Genomic DNA, 23,998 nt, shown 5'->3' on the forward strand with positions numbered 1-23,998 from the left:
CAGTTGGAGGAATGCCCTGCACAGAGCCACCATCAGTCCTGTCTGACTAAACTGGGGTTTTATCTTGAGCCACTTATAACCCTACTCTGAGCTTTAACTCCTTCAGCTATAAAATGAGTGATTTGACTACTCAATGATTCCCAGACTTTTGGATTTCACAGACCAGTAAAATGTAAAAGGAAAAAAAATTAAGACTGTGAAAGTTTCCAACTTTTTATTTTAATGCCTAAGTATTAATCAAAACAGCTATCCTTTATTACTATCTTTTCACAAGATAATTTTTAGCATCAAATTGAAGGAAAGCCATACTTGTAGGATAATACAAAGGAATAGATTTTGTTCTGTGGAAAAAATTAAACCTTGATTATATTGCTCTTTTCCCATTTTGCTGAGAACTGGTAAAAACTTCATCACAGCCCAGTATGGGTCTGAAGAGCATTGTTTGGAAACCTCAAGGGGTCTGTTTTATTTCCCCAGTAACATAGCCGACTTTTAGGATGCCTAGAGCAGCTTCTCGGGCACCAGAAGCTCCAGTGTTGGTGCCCTAATTGGACCAATTTCTTCCAAATTTATCTCTCCTCACCTTGCCTCCAACTTCCCACATCATCTGACCTCTACCAGCTCACATACATAATTACCAAAATCACGAAGGAAAGTCAGGGAATTCTTTTTAAGGACTTCATGTTAGACAGTTGATAGCTTTAATGAGATATACCCTGATATATTTAAAACTCATGCAAACATTCTTAGGTCAAAGGATTTCATCTTTAGTGGTCACATTCCACAAAGAGTTGGGAAGTTTAAATTTTTAAAGTTCTGTGGGTAGCTAGTGGTAACTACCTAGTACTCTAGTCTTCTGTGGGAGTTTGAAAATGAAGCCAGCTGCTATAAAACATCGGCACCACTTGATCCTGTAAACTCACCCTTTGGACTGACTCTACCCTAAAAATACACTTGAATAGAAGCAGTAAATTCAAGGCTGTGGGGCTGCCTCAGGGAAACTAAAGGCGGAGACCCGGCAGGAGTGGGAGGGGTGAAGGAGCGGTCAGAGCACCGCTGTCGCCCCACCTCCGCCAAGCTGGCCCAGCCCCTCTCACATCCGCCCCCCGGGTGGTGGGAGGCAAGCGGTGCTGTGCGCAGGCGCTACCGGCGGAGACCCGTCCCCACCGCGTGGGGCGTCCCGAAGGTTGGCGGGGCATGAGGCGACGGTCTCCAGCTTCCCCTCCTCCACCCAGCTGCGCCCGCTGAGGAGGCACGAGCCCCCGCCAGGCCCCCACACCCCAGCACCGCCGGACCATGTACTCAGCCCACAGGCCCCTGATGCCCCCGTCTGGCGCGGCCTCCCGTGGCCTGGGCATGTTCGGTCAGTAGTGCCTGGGCCCTGGGACTGCAGGGGTCAAGGGGTTGGGGCACTGAGTGCGGAGTAATGGTGATGGGGCATGAGTAAGAGAATGGTGGAGGCAGAGTAAAGGGGAAAGTTACAGCGCTCCGCTGGGCCAAGTGGTTAGTGGTGGCAGGTGGGAGTGTAGCGGAGTGATGGGAGTGCAGAGTAGGGAGTGACTGGGGACAGCTGTGGTGTTTAGGTGTGGGGTGGAACAGGTCTGTTGCCATTGGAGGTGAGGGGTGCAAAGTAGCTGGCTTCATAGCATGAATTACAATAGGAGCAGGGTGAGATTGTTGCAGAAAAGTGTGTGACAGCTCGGTGTTACAGCTCAGTTGTGACAGCAACCTGGATCCAGGCAGGAGACCGAGCAGCACTGGGAGAGTTGGAGAATTCAGATTTATTAAGCTAGCAGGTCCAGAGGAGTTAACACTCCAAGCTCTGGACCCCGTCTGTAGGTTTACACAGGCTTTCATAGGCTGCCAGTTTACATTTTGCAACATCGTATGCAAATAAGGTATAACAAAAGTTGATTAATTAGGAACAAGCTTTGTAGAAATGGACCAATCAGGAGGGAGAGAAATAACCAATCAGGAGTGAGCTCCATGCAAATGAAGTACTATAAATGGACCAGTCAGGAGTTAGCTCAGGGAACCAATAGAATTTTAGGGGTAAGTTCCAATTTCCTAGAAGTTAACCATTTCAGAGGCAAAAAGTGAGATAAAGCCGCTGGGCCAGGGAACCTGATGGTGCTGGCAGGAGAGTAGTGTCCCTGCTTGGGGGTCCTGTAGGGTGTATTCCCTTCCTGCTGCCCTAACTCGTGCTCATTTTGTAGGTCAGCTACTTTTCTTGGAAGCAATGTGGCCAAGGGGAGGAAGAATGTCTCAGATTTCAGCTTTGAGGAGGAGGAGTTTAGATTGCCAGAACTGGACTAGCACTTTTGCATTTCCCGGAAGGCCAGGCCCTGTGACTTCCTTGGGAAAGTCTGGAGAGTCTGGGGACATTCTGGTCTGCAGCCCAAATCCTGCCTTGTTGTGCTGGGGGCCAGGCCAGGGTTGGAGAGAGGGTCCGGTAGGAGGTAAGAGTCACCTTTGCTGGGGGAAGGATGGCTTGGGCCTTGGGAAAGAGCCTGACTGTGGTTGCATGTCCACCCTGACCTAATAAAGGTGGTGTCACTAAAGGTGTGTCATAAATAAAGGGTGAGGTGTGAGGCAGGGGAGGGGTGCACGGTTGCTAACGGTACCCCCCGGGTAGCCAGGCTGCCCATAATGCTTTGGGTTTCCGCTCGGTGTGCCTGGCCCGTGTCCCACTGGCCTGGGTCGCTGTACCTGAATCATCTGCGGATCATGTCGCCGCTGTGCTCTTGGGTCCTGCGGCTCCTATTTGTGTGGCAGCCTGTGTGGCTGTTCCAGGCAGTTGAGCCCCCTGAACAAAGTGCTCCCACAAGTGTAAATGTCTGTGAGCTCTGTGTCTGTGGTAATGAGACCTTGTCCTGCGTTGGTCTCAGCCCAGAGGAGAGGCTCCAGGCAGTGCCCGTGCCAGAGCCCGACAGCTACAACGGCATCTTCACTGTCCTGTAAGAATTGCTTTTCCTCATTTGTTCTCTGCCTCCTGCCTGACATGGCAGCCTTTCTTCGAGGTCTTCCTGGGTCTCCCTCATCTCCCCAGCTCACATTGACTTTCTGTTTTTACCTTTTGTTTGTCTTAGAAGCGATTTCTTATCTTCATTCACCTTCTTACTATTGTTCCTTCTTCTCCAGTCTTTTACTTATAATTGCCCTTATTCTTTTTCCTTCTCCATTTTTTATTCCATTATTCAAGTTCTTAACCTCTTCTCCCATTTTTGCTCCAACCTCATTACAGCAACATGTCCCTCTCCCCATCTCATTGGTGTTAATACAACAAAGTGGTTAAGAGTAGAGATTCTGGAGTCAGACTACCTGGGTGTGAATCCAGGTCTGCCATTTATTAGCTTTTTGACTCAGTTTCCTCATCTGGAAAATGGGGATTATCATAGTCACCATCTCATAGGATTATTGTGAGATTTAGATGAGTTAGTACATGTAAAGCTCTTATATCGGTGCCTAGTATATATCTGAATTTTAGACATTATTATTATTTGATCCCTCAGTTGTATAGAGAACTCATCTTTGCCCCCTGGATTTCCATATGTAGCACCCATTTTATGCCCAACCCAAGGCTAAGTACTGCAGGAGCCACAGAATTATGGCATTGTCTCCTGAACATGACAATGATAGGTGGGAAGAAAGGGATTATGCCTTAAAAGGGAGATGATGTGTAACTGAGTATTAAAAGAGATACAGAGAGATGCTATAATTAACCAGAACCTGGAATCACTGGGGTGTGGAGGTCAGGGGAAACTGCATGGATAAGCTAAAACTTTCACAGGATCTTAAAGACTGGCTGTGTTTTGTTAGAATAAAAATAGGAAGTACAGTCTAGGGAAAGGTGTGGCTGCAGGAATCATCAGGGTTTAATAGATCAGTCTATCTGCGAAGAACTGGGTTAGGCAGCAATGAAAGATTCGCTTATGAGAAACCTTGAATATCACAAATTGGGGTTTGAAAAATATGCTATAAGATGCAGAGAGCCATTGAAAGTTTTCAAGGAAAAGAGATAAATGATTAAAACAAGAAGTTTATTTTAGATTCCATATGTAGTGTGATCTAGAGAGGGAATTTTGATTCAGGGAGACCAAATAGAATGCTGTAGCAAAATCTAGGAGGAAAGTGAGAATGGGCTGAATTAGCATGGTTGTGACAGGAGTAGAAGGGAAATCCTGAGAGCACGACAAAGGGAAAACCGACAAGATTTAGTAACTGCCTAGAGTTGAGGGATGAGGTGTACAGGAAAGAGAAAAGTCAAATATGTTGATGAGAATGATGGTGGTACAACAGGTGGAAATACAGTTGGGAAGGAGAACCAGTTTGAGGGAAATGAGTTCAGTTTTACTGACGAACATAAAGCAACCAGAAGGCTTCTGTTTGAGTGGAAATGTCCCCTAGGCAGGTGAGCAGACAGGTATCTGTTTTGACTTATTTCTGATCCCCTTGAAACATGTGCATATAAACTGAATAGTTGTTGCTGAGGGAAGAGGACAAAGCTAAAGGTAAGGGTTCAAAGCCATCCACAGTTAGTGGTTGAAACTGAACCTCAAGCACTTAACAGCTTCTTTTAAACATGTGTAATTCATGAATACATTCTCACTATTTAAAAGAAAATGTCATAGAAGTATACAGAATAAAATGTGACATTCTCTCCCCACCCTCCCTCCCACCCATAAGATAACTATGTTACTATTTAGATGTGTGTCCTTCCTTCCAGGCTCTTTCCTTTGCCTTTTTTCCCCTAATGAGGTAATAACTTTACTCCTTGCTCAGTGATCTGTGCTTTTCCTTATGCAATATGTCTGAGAGATATTTCCATATTAGTCTCTAATTTCTAATTGCCCCTATCCTTCCAATACCTGGAGAGATTTAGAGGGCACTGAGCCAAAGCTTTGGTGTTACCTGGCATAAGATTTCTTTATTTGCTGATAATGATACATTTTTGCCATTTTTATCACTGATTTGCAGGAGTCATTTTAGACACATAAGTGATTTGGGGAGAAAAAAAAAACTTACATTCAAAATAATTGGCATTATATACCAAGAAACCGGACAGATAGGAAGTTCAGGTTCTGAGGAGATGCCTCATTGTTTGTGCCAGTGGCCTCACATTATATCTTTATTAATTGTGCCCACTGGGAAGCTGAGAAGCTGTGGGAGTTAGAAAGCTGGTCTTTTCTGCATTGAGTATTCCCCACAAGGTTGCCGTGGTTCTCTCACTTACTCTGCTCATTCTCATTCCTACCTACTTAAGGATATGAACTGTATTTCTTCACAGAGATTTCCAAGGAAACTCTATTTCTTACATTGATGAAAATACATGGAAGCCATACCGCCTGACTGAGAAACTGTGAGTATATTCTCTCCAAATATGCATACAAAACACTAACTGCCTGGTCAGATTCTACTTGGTCCAGAATTCCGAGGTCAGCAGCTGTGTTAAAAGGTATTTGCCCCTTCATATTCCAAACCAACCTATTGATTGAAATTCTGTTTATTTAAAAAATTAAACTTGGCAGGTCCTCATTCAAAAAAGCAAGAACCAGTTTAAACTTATTTTCCATTATACCAGTAGTACATGATTATATTCTCAATATATAAATATGAAATAACAGGTGTAGTGAAAACCCTCCTTGTGCCTTAATCCCCCACCCGCACAATTTTGAGTTTAGTAAAGCAGTCCTTCCAGACTCTTTTCCACGTATTTGACTACATACATATTTACAGATAACAAAATAAGTTTGTTGTGTGATTTTCTTATCCTTTTTTATATAAATGATAACATCCTGAAACTTGATTCTTTAACTTCATGATAACTTCTTAGATTTCTTTCCTTCCCAGTACATAGAAGGTTGCCCCATTCATTTAAACTCCTGCATAATATTCCATAGTATGGACGCATCAGTTTCATAATGCCCCTATTGAAAGGTGTTTAGATTATGTCCAGTTTTCTTGTTACAAACATTGCTGCAATGAACATTCTTGTACATGCATCTTAGTGAACCTGTCAGGTATTTCTGTAGACTAGATACCTAGAAATGGAATTGTTGGGGTGAAGGCTATGTAGATACAAACTTTTAATTGCCCTCAAACAAGTTGTGCCAGTTTATACTCCAGTCAGCACTCCCTGAAAGCCTTTGTTTGCTGAAAAATTGCATTTCATCTCTGAGTTGTCTGTCCTTTACCCATTTTTTTTGTTTTTTTTTTAATTGATTTGTAGATAAGTCAGGTTAGATACATAAGTGATTTTAGGAAAAAATTACCTTCAAAGCAATTAACTGGCATTTTTCATGGCAGTTTGTGTTATTTGTTCAACTTGAATAGACAAATCATAAATATGACTTTTAAATTAATAATAAAAGACATAACAGTCATAGTAATTAACAATAGGGATTATGGCTACCCTTAAAGAGATGCCTCTTTATTCTGATATGTTACTGATAAGGAAAAAATGCTAGAACCAGGAAGTTTTTATTTTTTTTAAATAGATTTCTTAAGTACTATATGTGATTTATATTTCTCATGATAGTATCTGACTTGGAGATTTTATTTCCCAAGCTTATAAGAAAAATGAAAGTCATTTGGCAAAGGAAAAAGATAATATTAGTTTTCTCTGGGGAGGAAAAGGGAATGGTAGACTGAGAGACAGAGGTAAGGAGAAAACTTTGGATTGTGTACTATATGCCTTTGGGATTTTGAGCCATGTGAATATATATTACATATTTAAAAAAAATTGAAATTAAGAAATGGATTTTTATAAAGCATGTGTTTCCAAGTTGATACACTGTTACATGAACCTGGTAAGGTTTGAAGAATTCTAAGTCAACTTGAGTTTTATACCTTATAAGCAAAGTTTCCTAATTTAGGGTCAATGGTTCCTGAGAGCAGAATTTATTATTCTCCCACCCCCACCACATATATCTCTTTGGCGATCTGCAGAACCTTTTGTACTTAGCATAATGTTATTAAGTGTAAAATAAATTAATATATATAGAAAAATAGAAGAAACCAATTACACTGAAATCATTTTCAGAATATTTTTAAAATTAGTGATATAGTAATAAAAATGCTTCTCTTAACACATTAAATAACAAGAATAATGGTAAACCTAATAACTATTATAACTCCAAGATAGTGATGAGAATAAATGATATTTTGAGATATCTGCAACAAATATGTGATACGAAGTGATTTGTGACTTCCGTTGGGAACCAAATTAACTGTACTGCTAATTGCCTGCATTCATAACGGAAGGAATTGCTAATTTTAATTAGAGATTTGTGAAAATGTAGATGTAATTTTATTTCCCTTCTAAGTTTGGGCCTCTGAATTTGGTCCACTCTGTTCACAGACCTCTGCCCTAAAAGGATGATCCACAAATGGAAATTGCATGCACATTTTTGCATGTATTCAAGAAAGTGCAGGTTTCTAGGGAAAAGGACCATTGTTTTTATGAAATTCTCAAAGGATTCTTGTCTCGAAAGATTGAGTCACAAATGTAAGGGTGAAGAAAGACGTTTCTGTAAAGCTATACTGATAAATAGATAATAAATGGAAGATTTGTTTTAAATAAAATACCTGATAGTTGATAACCTGTCACTTCCTGAATTCATCAAACAAATGTTTATGGAGTATCCATGGTGTGCCAGGGACTGTTTTACAAGCCAGGGATACAGGCCCAAGAATGAAAGATACCAAATAGCCCAGTTCTCAGGGGGTTAAAAATGCATAAAAATAAATATATAAATATAATAGATAGATATAGTATTAACTATTGATAAGTGCTTTAGAGAGAAAGAAAGGAGAGGAAGGAGAGTAAGTCACTTTCAGAATTGCCTACTGTTTGCATTATACATTAAGTCACACAAACAAACTTGACCCCTCTCAATTTCCTAGAAGTTACAGAGATGGAGATAAGGATAATTGTCAAAAATATAACATCAAGAATGAATGTGAAATTCAGAAGGTTGCCTTAGACCATAACCCTGGCCAGAAGTTAAACATGGATGTTTCTTAAATGTTAGTTCATGCCTGGTTTTGGTATTTTCCTGATGTGAGAAAGTTTTAGATCTGGCTTTAACTCTGATTCCCTATAATTTTAAATTTTTTGCTTCAGTGAAAATGAATATTTGGAGTTCTACAGATCAATATATTTTATTTCCATTAGTTCCTTATTTGAAGCTCCTTTTTGGGGTAATTTTTTGGTGACTGACTCATTCTCTAAACTTTACTTCTAGATTGAATGTACTGTTGTTATTTTTAAAAATTTTACTATCCTATCATCCAAACAGCTTGACACAAAGAAACCCCATTAATTTAAAAGACATACTCTTTGGTTACTCCCCATCCTTCTATGATATTCAGATTTTAGACAGTCTGACATGGCCATCAGCCAATCAGAGAAGACACTGCCATCAACAGTTAAAGGTCAGCCCTGTCTCTGTTGTCTTACTGAGTCCTTGTCAATGTTTAAAATTATAATTAGTATATACAAGTTTCATTTTTGTCTTGTTTTTTTCATGTATTATTGTTTCCTATGACCTTTGTATGTCATCTATGGTGTTCACATACAGTTTTGTTATGTGATGTAGGGAAGTAGAGTTTTTTTCCAACTTTTTAACTTATGAAAAGGGTTACTATAAATGTCATTGGACATACTGATATTTTTTCTTTCTGGATCATTTCCATGGAAATATGAAACTTAACTACTTAACAGAGGTGAGAAAAGAATCAGTCATAACACCACCTGTTGACCATTCACATATATTCTGACCATCACTGCTGTTCCTTCTAACATGGTCAATTCCAAATGGAGGTCAGGGTCTCTGAAGCATTCTCAGGGCTCCAAGAGTTCTTTGTGGGAATTTATGTTTTTTGTGTGTCTGTTTTAGTGATCTTTTGAAAATGCTTGGAACTATATCCTGTATAATATGAGCCACCTTATAACTGAGAACTGCCCTTGATTTCAGCCACAGAGTTTCCAGATAGTAACATGTTAATTCTCATAAGCTGTGAGTAAATAATCTATGAGATGGAATTAAGCTATGAGGTGGAATTAATATAAATGTGACCAAAAGACACTGTGAGAAAGAAACAGAACATTTTAAATGCAGAACTCAGTGGAAATAGTTTCACAGGGCAACATAGCATGTACTCAAATCCCCAAGGCTCCTGAAGGATGTATAACTGTTAATACTTCCTGCAAGGGGATTCTTGGAGGCAAGAGAAAGTTACCTTTGCCATCTCACAGAGTTTCTTGTGCACTGGCTCCCTACTGCTCCCTCCCTCCAACTCTTGGAGGCACTGGTTATGGGCCTTCCTGCTTAGCAGGTTTAAGAAATGGGTGGAAAAAAAAAAAAAAAAGAAAAGAAAGAAAGAAAAGAAAAGAAGGAAACTGGTGCAAAATAGCACCTCCTCTTCCCTGCAGCGTGTTCCTAGTGTTTATTGTGAGACTAGGCAAAAGCAAAGGCCTTAGCAGTCCTTGGGCAGACCCAGGTGTGAGGCATGACTGTGAGTCATTCCTGCTCCCTTCATTCTGCATTCTGGAGAAATCATTGGCTGGATCTCTCAGTTTTCTAATTTATTCTTTAGCTATTATTTCTGCTGCTCATTTACTGAGTTTTTTTTTTTAAATTAATGCTAACTTTTCATTTGTATATTCTTGAGTTGATTCTTTTCAGCTGATGCACTGTCTGTTTACATCTGCCTGGGGATACTAACTGTGCTGTTCTAAAGTCCTCTTGTGTTTGTTAACCCTGATTAGTGGGCTATATGCTCTTATGTTTGTTTTTGTTTTCTGTCCTTAGCAGAGTTGGCTTTTCCCCATTGTTTGGTCGTTTCTGAGTACAGTTCATCTTTGTAGTTGAGATTCTGCTGCTTCTGTTCCAGCTTTATGGGAGAGGTGAAGTGAGCTGCTGAGGCTTGTTACTCCCAGTGGGTTCTCCTGAGAATAAGCAAGAAGTGGAAGGTACCTACTGCTGGCTCGTCAGGGAGTGCATACCCTTCCTCCAGGGTTCTGGGACTTTGCCTTTTTTCTAACACCAGTTTCTCTGACCTGGAGGAAGAATCTATTTTTTTTTTTTTTTTTTGCGGCCTGGGTCAAGGAACAAAGATGCAGGGTTGATGTGCTACAGGTTGCGCCTACCACCCTATCCCAAATAATCACCCTGTAGGTAGCTACAGGACATTTCTGATTGGGGAGCATTTGTAGAGCTGCTCGCTTTGAGCTAAGGTTATAGTTTTTAAATTATATCTTTTCTATCATTCTTAGGGATTTTGGTAGAAGTTGAAGGAGTAGAGGCTTGACATGTTTCAGTCTGCCAACTTGAAATAGCACAACTTCTTCAGAATACAATTTTGTATCCCTGTTACATCCTAGAGAAAACTCAGCCAAATATGTATCAGGATACAATACAAGACTGTTCAAAGCAGCATTCTTTTTAGTAATTAAAAACTAGGAAAATCTCAGTATCCACCAGTAGTTGAATTAATAAAGTGTGGTTAGTTCCACACTTGGAAGTCATACACTCCATCAGAAAGGTAATGCAGGCCACAGAATTAATCTTACAATTTCTGGTAGCCACTTAAAAGTAAAAAGAAACAAATGAAATAAATGTTAATGTATTTTATTTAACCCTTATATTCCAAATATTATCATTTCAACATGTAATCATTATATATATTATTGATAAGATATTCTACATCTTTTTGTATTAAGTCTTCAAAAATATCTGAAGTATTGTCATATCTACATGTAATCAGTATAAAAATTAATGAGAGTCTACATTGGTTTTTGTCCATATTAACTCTTTGAAATCTCAACTTGGTTGCTAAAGTTTATCTGTGTTTAGATTTCATAAAAATTACAGTTGAAAAGTAGTATCACACACACAAATTGTTGCAAACATACTTAACATTTTCCAATAATTACCTTGAGTGTCAGTTTTTTAATTTTAATTTTAAAAAATAATTTAACTTAATTAAATTAGAATTCAACTCAGTCACATTAGCCACTGTCAAGTATGTAGAAGCCACATGTAGTGAGACATGCAACACTACATGCAAAAATAAAATAAATTTACAAAATATTGTTGAATGAAAGAATGTAGAGAACAATACATATATGATTCCACTTATATAAAGTTCAAGAAGCAAGACTAAATTGTGTTGTTTATGGATGATGTATAAAAGGCAAAACTACATTTAGAAAGCAAGGAAATTAGTATTAAAATCAGGTTAGTGGTTCCCTCTAGGAAGAGGGTTGTAATTGGAAAGGAGCACAGCGGGGGCAGTGGGGATGCTGGCCGTTTTCCTTCTTGATGTGAATGATGTTACATGGGGATTTATTTTCTAATTATTAAAGTGAACAATTACGTACATTTTATGTACATTTTAATTTTCAAAAAAAAATGTTAATGGGGAAGAAAATCAAGTGGCTTCATTTTCAGCCCTAATACAGTTCTGTCTGTGACTTGCAGATAAGGTTTGGGAAAAGAGGAAGGCATGGCAGCTCTGCAGCATTAGTGCTGCCCAGAGTTGGGATCTAACCAAGAATGTGTGATCTGATTTGGTGAGGAAGAGCGGATAGTGGTGTGCGTGTCTGTGTGTGTGTGTGAGAAGGAGAGAGATGGACACAAAGTCATGAGAAGAATTGATTAAATGAAAACAGAGCAGAGATCACCATCTCTAAATTAAATAAGAATTATGGTATTCAGATGGCACCATTACCCACATTTCCCTTACACATAGGAGTTAGTCCTATGTAGTAAATAATTGTAGTTGTTTTGCATTTTGACCCAAAAATAACCTTTTCATTTTTCAGAATTCTCAGAGACAATTCTTTGACTGAGTTACATAAGGATTCATTTAAAGGCTTGCCATCCCTCCAGTATTTGTAAGTTAATTAGTTAGTCATTTATTTATGAGTTCTTAGTTCTGTTATCTATAAAGTAGTTAAGGGGTTCAAGTTAGATAATCTCTACAATTTTTTCCAGCAATAAAATCCCATCATTCTTTAAGTCTGTGTAGGGCCCCAGCCCATCTCTAGCATCAAATATCTCCTATTCATTTTTAATTTTTAAATTTGTATAGACAAAATATAGATAGAAAAACACCTTTAAGTTGTAGAGGAAAAGTGGTAATGAGGTCTGAGCAGTTACAGACACCCATATGAACCTTATTATGTAAGTGTTCATACACCATCATCCACTTATATTTAGCTTATGGCCCTTGGATCAAATCCAGCCTATGATTCATATTATACAGCACACAAGATAAGAATGATGTTTAAAGGGCTATAAGTGAAAAAAAAAAAGAGGAAAAAACAAAGGAAAACACACGACAGAGACTGTGTGTGGCCTGCACAGCCTCACGTACTCACTGTGTGGCCTTCACAGAAAAGGTGTGAAAAAGGTGGTTTAGTAGAATGAGAGGAATTAAAGTTAAGCTCAAATTATCACCTACAGGACAAGAAAATATAGAACACTCACATTAATATGAATGCCATTAACTCATAATTTAAATTTAAACTAAATTAACATTTAAATATTAAATATTTAAGCAGATGAATTATGTAAACAATACTGTCCAGAACATATCAAGTTACCAAGAGAACAGACTGGTATTAAGGATTCAATGCAGGAATTGTGATACCAATGTTAAAAATGTTTAAGATGATGGTTAAGGTGGTATAGTTATAAATATTTACATGAAATAAGCATATTAGAAATGCCCTTAACTTCACTAGTTACAAAATAAAAAATTCTTCAGCCTTGTTATACAAGGAAAGAAATGCTTGCATAATATTTTTGTTTATTTAGAGATAAGGAGATACTGTGTTCTCTGCTATAAAAGATCAGTTTTTATCTTTTGTCCGTGGCATCCAGAGCTGTGTATGTCATTAATCCTTACTAAGCTAATAATGATGCTCTTTAGCAATGAGATTCTTCTTGCAAATATAGAAGGCTAAGGGAAGTGGGCATAAGGAGCCTCACATGACCCTAAAAATAGTCCTTTTAACTATCAAACCATCCAAACCTTAAGGGGCAACCACTTTTGTATTAGTCTTCTTGGGTCCCTCTGTCATCTGGGCTCCAAATCTTAGAAACACAGTTTGGAGAAAATTAAATGAGATAATTGCTTAGTGGATTAGGCCATTAATTACTTCTACTATGAAATACTTTCTTAGCTGATTATTTCATGTTTGCACAAGTTATTCTCACTCATTTTAAAAAATGCCAGTCAGTAAAAAAGATTAAGCTGAGCACTGTGCCTAGTGTTGTAAACACAAAGATGGGTAAGACAGAGTTCCTTCTAGCAACTCCTGATCTCACAGGGAAAATAAACGTAAGCTCAGACCATAATGAACAAGCACTGAGTGGCTGGCAAAGTGCTGTAGAGGCATAGAAAAGGGAGCTGTGAAGTAATAGACCTATGTTTCTTCTAAAACAGTCATTTTCCTCCTGTTCACTCCCCAGCTAATTGTTTATTTTTAAAACTATCTGACTTTGCTTTATGTCAATGCATTGGCTTTAAACATGATAGACAATGTGCATGAGCAGATCTAGTCCATACATTTAAGGAGTTTATACTCAGAGGAAATGGGCTGCGAGAATAGCTACATAAGAAAAAAAAGAGGAGGGGGCAATGAGAGCTCTAAGTTGGTTTTGGAGCTCAGAAGAGGAAAGAAAGGCTTCAAACTGGATCAGGGAAAATGATAGAGCAGTGCTGTTTGAACAGGACTTTAAAGGACCATTGTATGTTATCAGGCAGACATCTTGGGAAGAATGAATTTGCAAAAAGAAGGTAGGAGAGAGGCAAAACACAGGAAACATGCTTTGAGAACCTGCAGAGTACAAGTAGGAAGAGTAGGAGATTAGGACCAGATCATCTAGGGCTTTGAAGGCCACGCTGAGGGTAACACGCCAGGCTGCCCCATTCCCACAGCAGTGCTGTCGGACAGACTCAAGCCTGCAGCAGAATCAGTCACTTGGAGGGCTTGTTAAGGCACAAGTTGTGCCCCACAGTCGCTGATTCAGTTGGTCCAGAGTAGAGCTGAGCATTTCTTCAGTAAGTTCACAAGTGATGCTGGTATTTGAGAACCACATCTGGAGAGTTAATCTGGTGACTGTACAGGATGGCTGAGAAAGGAAGAGACTAGAGGTGCAAACACCAGTCAGAAGACAGTTGCACCCACCCAGGAGAAAGGGGAGGCTAAGGATCAGTGGACATAAGATAGCCAGCTATAGTCAAGAGCAGGTGTTTCAAATAAAAGTCAATATTTTGGTGTAACACTGAATTAGTTCAAGTTACACATTAATAAGAGGAGCAATTCCTTTCAAGTCATATGAAAGGCTATCTTTTATTTCTTCTGGTATTGAATTGGCATAGAAAAACAGAATTAAACTGGGAGGTGTGTAAATAGAGTATTCATTTTCACATTAAACATTATAATTCTATATGGAGGTTAAAAACTTTGAGTTTATCATCCAGAATTTGTTGGACTATGAAAGGTTATCTAATGAATTCTTCTGCTCTGAGGAAAGATTACCTCCAACATCTACCAAGATCCATACAGGTGTATGTTTTGTTAGTGAACATAATGAAAGTGAGACTCTTAAGACAGGCGAGGGCAGGGTTAGGGGCTTTGGAAGGTTTAAATAACAATTCATAAGGTTTAGAGTTTCTATAGAAGCTACTTATTTGTTATTATTATTCTAACCTCTACTAATTATTCCTACTAATTAGATATCTAGTAGCTAATTGAGGCAATATTTTCCTTTCCCTTTTCCTAGAGATTTATCCTGCAATAAAATACAATTTATTGAAAGCGGTACATTTGAACCACTAACTTTTTTGGAGTTTGTGTAAGTTACAAATATAACTTCATTATGTTTGGAATTTTTATAAAACTTAATTTTTTTATAAAATTAATTTGCTACTCATTTTGAAACATTAAAATTTTAGTGTAGAAAGCTACTAGAATTATGTAGCTAATCCTTTTTGTCTCTAGCAAAGATTTGCACTCAGATGATATTTGGCAATGTCTGGACACATTTTGGGTTATCGGAACTATAGATATGCTGCTGCCATCTGGTGGACAGAGGCCAGAGATGCTGCTAAACCCCCTACAAGGTACTAGACAGCCTCCCACAACAAAGTGTTGTCCGGCCCAAAATGTCAGTAGTACTGCCCTTTGCTACAGAAATAAGGATCACTTATCGCAAATATTTATTGAGGATTTACTGTTTTGTATCTAATGCACCATACATATAATCATGAAAATATTAATCATAAGCAGCTGTTTTCCACAGTGAGATTTCTTTAGTGTATGGAAGGGATAATGAAGTTATGTTTCATCATATATAAGTTGGAATTACTGCTAAAGGATAATGTTCTGATAGAATATTTTTTCTTCTTTTGCTTGTGTCTTTTTTTTTTTTTTTTTTTTTTTTTTTTGTAGAAACCTTAGTTCCAATTTAATCATAGACCTGAGATTTGGAACGTTCCGGGCATGGCATAGAATGGAGCTTTTACACAAGGTGTAAGTGAAATAGAAGATGAATAAAAGTAAAAAAGCTGTGTGTTTTTGTTATTGGTAATTGGTTAGCTGGGTGTGAGCTCACTATGAATTCCAGGAAGTATGTCTTGAGATCCATTTTTTTTTTTTTTTGATGGGAAAACTAAGGTACAAAGAGGCCATGAGACTTGTCTAACTCATATATGGAATACTTTGCTCTCCCTAGTACTGATGTTTGGCACGAGCAATAAAATAAAAGGCACCCAACAGAAACACTCAAATTAGCATTGTCATGGAATCCCATTGTTGTTGCTCCAATATGCAAATGGTACTTGAAATTCCACTTTTGAATTTAATTCCTGCTCATGTGCAGAATTCCTAACTGCTTAAAATCTATGCAGCACAGAGCTGCAAAGAACTAAGTTTAGCCCCAAATTCTTCAGGGAGCAATAGGTATGGGTGCTTCCTCGACTATTAGCTTCTTTTAAATGGTAAAGCAGAAAGAATTCCTGAACACCCACCACTGGGCACCTCTCTCCCCAACCATCCAAAACATTATTTTTCAAAATGTATACATGTCTGAAGTGAATTATCTGTGGCCAATAGGAACCTTTGAGGCATGGATGTTTTTGCTAAGCTGTAGTGTGAAAAATATAAACAAAATACATTGCTATAGCCTAATTCTCTATACTTTCTTTGCTGACTACCACTAATAAGAAGTGTGGGTTTTTCAGAATCTTGAAAATTCTGTGGTTTCTCCATGTCACAAGCAGATCACAGTGGGTAAGTTCAGTGGCCTGAAGGGGATTTTAGACTCAAGGTGAAGAACCTCCTCTAAATCAGGCTTTGGAAAAGACTCTCCTATTTGTCTTGTGGTTCAGAAATCCAGTTTCCCACAGTTCACTTTGGGCTAATGAAGGTGTCGAGGGTGTGTCTGGAGCTGGACTAACAGTTCTGCAGATGCCCACCTGTGGCAGCCTCCCTCCCCCCTTCATTAGTTTGCTGGTGCCTAACTTGTGGAAAGAGAATGGAGGGTCAGTTTTTCTTTTGCCAGTACACCAGAAGAGTGGGCTCATTAGGTCCCTCCGCCAAGAGGTTTTAGTGGCATCATTGCCATGTCTTAAACTCGTGACCTTTTCTAAACATTTTATAACACGGAGAGTCTCCTATAAGAATCTGAGTTTCATTATGGTTATGTAGGCGACACGGGGGGGGGAATTGTGGAATCACAGTTGATAAAAAATAATGAATTTATTCAAAAATGTTCACTGAGTGCCATGCACACTGTGTGTCTGCACCGCACTGAGTACTGGGGTCACAAAGAAGAATAGGCTAAAGACTTTGTCCCCAAGAAACTTTCATGCTGGAAGAAAGTTGATAGGAAAACTTATGAGAGCCATGCTAGCATCTCTGCTGCAGGGTAACAAGGTAGGGGGGCAACCAAGTAGAAAATGGGTGGTGAGTTAGAAAAGATGGTCATGGAAGAGGCACCGACCTGTTCCTCTTGAATTTCTGTGTTCATCTTAAATGGCAGAAAAAGTTAATGAAAGAATCAGAGCTGGTATTGGAAATTAATTAATACTGTTTCCTAAAATTCATTCATAGTTACTTTCAAAAGATTGTGAGAATACAGTAAGTGTGTATCATGGGCTGGGCTCCTCCTTTGTTTTGTGCCAAATCTAGAAAGTCTAGAAGGTGCAACCCCTTGAGTTGTCATTTCATTGCCTATAATGAGACATTACTGAGGTGGTTATAAGTTAAAATAATATTTTCCCCTGCATTAAATAAGTCTTGAAAAGGGCTCCAGCTGAGGTGGATTTATCATGAATTAAATGAAGCTGAAGCTGCAGGGCTCCCCACTTGCCTAGGTCCCTTCCAAGGTCTTGGGAGGGGTCCTAGCAATTTTTGTGTTCATAACTTTTCATGCTTTTATTAGGTAGGATTTTTCCAAAGTAGATGAGGTTCAAGCCCCACAAAATCTTGATTCATCACTGGGTTTCAGGTAATTATAACTCAGTAGGTTTCTTGAATGAAACCTCTATGTTATTGACAAACAACAGGTGAACAAATTAGAGGTGTTCTAGAGTCTATTTTGAATCTGAAGTCCACCTCAAAAATGAGTCAAGAGCTATTAATTAATAAAGCATCATTTTAAACTTTGTTTTGTTTTGGTGGTGGGAGGTAATTTTATTTATTTATTTGTTTGTTTGTTTATTCATTCATTCATTCTCAGAGGAGGTACTGGTACTGCTAATTTTAATATTTTCTCCTTACCCTTAATTTTTGTCACTTTGATTACCGTGTGATTTGGTGTGTTCCTCTTTGGGTTGATCCTGTGTAGAACTCTCTGCACTTCCTGGATATGGGTGACTGTTTCCATTCCCAAGTTGGGGAAGTTTTTGGTTATTAGGATGTGGGCTATTTTTCAAGGCTACCACTGGCATGGAGAGCAAAGGTCTAGGACAAGTTAAAGCAATACAGGTCTCACTGTTCTTACAGAAATTAATTTGTTTTTCTTAAATAAATTGCTCCCCAGATTGCTACAAGCACATTGGTTAAATTTCCAGAGTTATGAGAAAGTTGATTCTGACCATTTTTGCCAGTTTTTCTTGTTGCTTTTTTGAAGGGATGAATTTTCAGATGTCCTCACTCCACCATTTTTACTGATCAGCCTGCAACATGGTTTAAAATCTGTAAAAAAAAAAAAAAAAAAAAAAACCAAAACTCTAAAGCCTCAATGACCATAAGCTAATTAAATATTTAATCATGGGAGAAAAGAAATAAAAGAGAAAATGTAATTCTCATAGAGGCTCTCTCAGATGCGGAGATGAAATTTGAAAAGGTATTTCTATATTTAGTGCCCTCAAAATAAGGTTAAAGTAATAGTTATTTTAAACACACTCCACCCCCTCCTTTCTAAATACAGGTTAAACACAGGCTTTGGAGTCAGAATTGAGTTCAGATCCCAGCTCTGCTTCTTTCTAGCTTGATGACTTAGGACAAGTTATATAACTTCTCTGTGCCTTGGTTTCCTCATTTGTAAAATGGGGTAATAATAATACCTATCACATAAGGTTACTGTGAGGATTAAATATTAAGTGTGGACCATAGATACCTGGCAATCCAAAAGGTGTTAGTTGTGTTTATGTTTATAATCTGCAAAAGTACACTAATGATTCTTTAGTAGAGTTAATTAACCTAAAGGCAGATTTTCTTTTCATTCTTCCATTCCTGTTTCTTATGGGTTTTTAAATTTTTTTTTCTTTTGCTTGTTTGTTCTAAAGAGTTGAGAAGAAAATCTATTCCAGCATTTTGAAATAAAAAATTGTTCCAGAAAATGAATTTATCACTTTGCTGATATATAAACAAAATGTTATTTATTCAACAAACATTTATTAAGTAGATAGTAAATATTAGGCACTGTGTCAGGCACAGAGATGACAATGACAATAAAGTGTAGTCCCTGCTCTCATGGAGCTTACAATCCAGGAGACTGACAAGAAAGCAGGTGACCCCACACACGGTAGCAAAGGCTGTGACAGAGGAACACATATGGGAGTGTGCAATGGGAGTGTGGGTCTCCCCAGTTCCTCTTCTATTTTTCTCTTCTTCAGCTCCAGAACCAAGGGATTGTTCCTACTTTTGTCTTTAACTGGGTAGTTTAAAACATGTAATTTAAAAAAATTTCTAGAGATGAAAGAAAAATGCCTTGAATTATGGAGGACACTAGAAATAGTATTTCTTACAGAGGAGGGGCTTCCTACCAGCATTGTCCCTTCTAGGGTTTTTGACCTAAAATTTCTTTGGTGTATTTTTTTCTTTGCTATCCACTTTTCCCCCCTATTTTTTTCTCTTTTTGTTCGCCACTTTATCATCTAGATGCCTGGGTAGTTCCCAAGCGAAGAGTGCTTTACAAATTATAAGGGTGATTTATAGGTAAATTCAGAAAATGATTTTTTTTTTTTACCTTCAACTTCCATACCAAAAAAATGAATATAAACTTTCATGGACATTATTGTAAATGTAGATAATTTTAATGCCATTCCATTTTTCAGAATTCTCAGTCATAATCCTTTGACAACAGTTGAAGATCCTTATCTTTTAAAATTGCCAGCATTAAGATATTTGTAAGTATTTCAACAGTCTTACGGCTCTTGAGTTGATTTCTGCTCCTTTTTACTTTCATCAAAGATTGAGGGTTTTGGCTAAAAAGTCATAATTTAAATTTTAACTGGGTTATTGAGGTAAGTTATTGGCAAAGAAAAGGATTAAGAAAGAAAGTATACAGCTAAGACAGCCAGCAGAGGAAGAAAACAGTGTTGAAGAACACATATAGAGATGAAGCATGTAAAAATATGATTTATCCCAGAAAGCAAAAAGGAATAAGGTGTACATTGTTTAAAAAAAAAAAAAGTGTAATCAAGAGAGCCAGATGCAATTGAGAATGAGAGGTAGGATAATAGTTAAAAAATAAAAAAAGATTGTACTTTTCAGCACCAAGGTCATTAATTTAATGATGCAAATAAATTTAAATTTCTTCAATACGAGCTACCTGGAATTACTGTCTATGACAAGTTAGAAGTCAGAATTGAAATAGTCACATTAATTTTATTTTTAAGTGTGGAATTTTTGTCTTTGGGTTTATATCATGCCTGTTTGCGCTTTTACTTCAGAGACATGGGAAAAACACACGTCTCACTTACAACAATTGAAAGAATCCTCTTTATGACCCCTGAATTGGAAAAACTGTAAGTTGATTTTTATTGCATTTATTTTCACTTAATTTTTTATAGGTTTGTTTTTATTATTTTCTTAAGTCAGGTTTATTGATGTATATGTTTCCTAATTTTCATTTAATAAAATTCACTCTTTAAAAGTATACATTGCTGTGTTTTGACAGACATGTAGTTAGATAGCCACCCCCACGCTTGAGATATAGAAAAGTTCTCTGACCCCAAAAGACACCTCATGCCCCTCTGTAGTCAGTCCCCTCCTCCCACCACCAGCCCTGGCAACCACCAGTCTGATTTCTGTCCCTATAATTTTGCCTTTTCCAGAATGTCTTATAAGTTAAATCATAGGGTATGTGGCCTTTGGTTTTGGCTTCTTTCACTTAGCCAGTCTCTTTGGAGATTCATCCACATTGTTGCACCTGTCAGTAGTTCATTTCTTTTTATTGCTGAGTAGTGAGTAGTCCAGTTGCGTGGATATACAGTTTGTTTATGCATTCATCAGTTGATAAACATTTGAATTGTTTCCAGTTTTTTGGCTATTAAGAATAAAGCTGCTAAAAATACACATGTATGTGTAAACATTCATTCTGTGTGAGTATATGTTTTCATTTCTTTGAGACAAAATACCAAAGGATGGGATTGCTGCATCCTATGCTAAATGCATGTTTAATTTTAATTTTTTGGAGAGGGGAGGTAATTAGGTTTATTTATTTATGGAGGTACTGGGGATTGAACCCAGGACCTTGTGCATGCTAAGCATGTGCTCTGCCACTGAGCGGTACCCTCCCCCCTTAACTTTTTTTTAAACATTTTTTTATTGAGTTATACTCATTTTACAATGTTGTCTCAAATTCCATTGTAGAGCACAATTTTTCAGTTATATATGAACATATATATATATTCATTGTCACATTTTTTTTTCGCTGTGAGCTACCACAAGACCTTGTATATATTTCCCTGTGCTATACAGTATAATCTTGTTTATCTATTATGCATTTTGAAGTCCCAGTCTGTCCCTTCCTACCCCCTACCCCCTTGGCAACCACAAGTTTGTATTCTATGTCTATGAGTCTGTTTCTGTTTTGTTTTGTTTTGTTTTTAGATTCCACATATGAGCGATCTCATATGGTATTTTTCTTTCTCTTTCTGGCTTACTTCACTTAGAATGACATTCTCCAGGAACATCCATGTTGCTGCAAATGGCATTATGTTGTTGGTTTTTGTGGCTGAATAGTATTCCATTGTATAAATATACCACATCTTCTTTATCCAATCATCTGTTGATGTACATTTAGGCTGTTTCCATGTCTTGGCTATTGTAAACAGTGCTGCTATGAACATTGGGGTGCAGGTGTCATTTTGAAGTAGGGTTCCTTCTGGATATAAGCACAGGGGCAGGATTCCTGGGTCATACAGTAAGTCTATTCCTAGTCTTTTGAGGAATCTCCATACTGTTTTCCACAGTGGCTGCACCAAACTGCATTCCCACCAGCAGTGTAGGAGGGTTCCCCTTTCTCCACAGCCTCTCCAGCATTTGTCATTTGTGGATTTTTGAATGATGGCCATTCTGACTGGTGTGAGGTGATACCTCATTGTAGTTTTGATTTGCATTTCTCTGATAATTAGTGATATTGAGCATTTTTTCATGTGCTTTTTGATCATTTGTATGTCTTCCTTGGAGAATTGCTTGTTGAGGTCTTTAGCCCATCTTTGGATTGGGTTGTTTGGTTGTTTCTTATTAAGTGGTATGAGCTGCTTATATGTTCTGGAGATCAAGCCTTTGTCAGTTTCATTTGCAAAAATTTTCTCCCATTCCGTAGGTTGTCTTTTTGTTTTGCTTATGGTTTCCTTTGCTGTGCAGAAGCTTGTAAGTTTCATTAGGTTCCATTTGTTTATTCTTGCTTTTATTTCTTCTAGGAGAAAATTTTTGAGATGTATGTCAGATAATGTTCTGCCTATATTTTCCTCTAGGAGGTTTATTGTATCTTGTCTTATGTTTAAGTCTTTAATCCATTTTGAGTTTATTTTTGTGTATGGTGTAAGGGAGTGTTCTAGCCTCATTGCTTTACATGCTGCTGTCCAGTTTTCCCAACACCATTTGCTGAAGAGACTGTCTTTATTCCATTGTATATTCTTGCCTCCTTTGTCAAAGATTAGTTGACCAAAAGTTTGTGGGTTTATTTCTAGGCTCTCTATTCTGTTCCATTGGTCTATACATCTGTTTTTGTACCAATACCATGTTGTCTTGATGACCAGAGTAATTTCTAATATATTTCCTACTCACAACTAGGAATTGAGAAAGGGACTTCAGAAGTTGGGGACTTACTCAGACTCTTCTTAGAAGTCTACCCTCTTCCTGTGCACTCTCAACCCAAAGTGAAACTTTTGGGTTGGGAGGAGATACTTCTGAATTAAACTACAGATCAGTGTCACCCAATTCTAATCCCTCTCACCTTTTTTCTAGGCTCACCAACACCTACTGCCATCCTTACCCTTCTTTTGGTCACTTCTGTCCTCCTCTGCATTTATTTACAACAGTTAAGAGCAGCAATTGGCCAACTGGCCCCTGTCCAATTCTCCAGGCCATGTGCCCCAAGAACTCCTTTTTGCACTGCCCTGTGGTGGCCTTGGCCTGCCTCCCTACTCAAGTCACTCCTTTACCACTAATTTAATTCTCTGTTTCCATTTATAGGATCTTACCTAGCCATAGGACCTGCTGCCTCTGCCAATTTAAAACTACTATTGAAGTTGTCTGCAAGACAGTCAAGCTGCACTGTGACAGTGACTGCCTGGCAAGCACCACACGTTGTGGTGAGCCTGCATTGCCTGATAAGAAATTTTTAAATTTAAATGATAAACTTTTAAACTAATGATGTAATTGAATTATTTTTATTCATTCATTTCGAGTTTCAACTCCCTAAATTTCTAAGAACTACTCCCTTGCTAAAAGTCAGATTCTCAATTACATTATTAAGTTCATAATACCTCAGTTACATTGTTAGCTTAAAACATAACTGATCCACATACATAGAGGAACAAGAGAAAGGCATGGAAGTGAGAAGGGAATTAACATTCATGGCCACATATTGTATACTGTGCTCTCTGCTTGATGCATTACCCCCAAATGAGAACTTTTTCATATAGTGCATCACAGTTTGTAAACTGATTTAATATCCATTAGGTCTCAAGTTCCACTTGTCTTATAGGGCAGGTGTAAATATATTTTTGTTCATTTTGTTTTTGCAGTTTTATAAAAGAATACAAGTGGTGGTGTTTTATGTTTTATTTGGAGCCTGAGAGTTTCTGGTTCCATAACCAGAAGCTGCTACCTAGCCCTTCAGTGGATGGGATGGCTCTTTTATTCTTTGACTGTCCAGCTCTGAGCTTGCTCTGAATCTCAATCATTTCTATCCACAAAACACTCAGGTGCTTTCAAGGATTTTTCTATACATTAGACTTACTGGCACTTAACTTGATGACTTCCCAAATGTGCTTTCATGCCCAGACAGCTTGAATACTGGTCCCTATCGATGAGCTGGAGCACATCATAAATAATAACATTTTGCTACTTACATAAAAATGTTGCTTATTTTCCAAGCTTTTTTTTTTTCTTTTCTTTCTTTCTTTCTTTTTTACCAATTATATTACTCCCTTCTCCCCCAGAAGTGGGCAGAACAGGCATTTTTAATTTCCTTTTATGGGTGAGCAAAAGCAAGATCAGAGGTATTAGGTGCTGTGG

At 38.0% G+C, this 23,998-nt stretch overlaps 1 protein-coding gene across 1 annotated transcript in view; it reads left to right on the plus strand.

Annotated features, from left to right (window-relative positions):
• The first annotated feature begins 872 nt into the window (after positions 1 to 872).
• Positions 873 to 23,998, plus strand: part of LOC105103677 (leucine-rich repeat-containing protein 37A2) — a 49,473-nt gene continuing 26,347 nt past the window's right edge. The window contains exons 1-6 of the mRNA XM_064494931.1: positions 873 to 913; positions 1,121 to 1,363; positions 5,288 to 5,359; positions 19,582 to 19,653; positions 20,200 to 20,274; positions 22,952 to 23,070. Coding sequence (XP_064351001.1) covers positions 873 to 913; positions 1,121 to 1,363; positions 5,288 to 5,359; positions 19,582 to 19,653; positions 20,200 to 20,274; positions 22,952 to 23,070 — 622 coding nt within the window. The remainder of the gene's footprint in view (positions 914 to 1,120; positions 1,364 to 5,287; positions 5,360 to 19,581; positions 19,654 to 20,199; positions 20,275 to 22,951; positions 23,071 to 23,998) is intronic.

Source organism: Camelus dromedarius, chromosome 16 (genome assembly GCF_036321535.1).
Source record: "Camelus dromedarius isolate mCamDro1 chromosome 16, mCamDro1.pat, whole genome shotgun sequence".
Lineage (NCBI taxonomy): Eukaryota > Metazoa > Chordata > Mammalia > Artiodactyla > Camelidae > Camelus > Camelus dromedarius.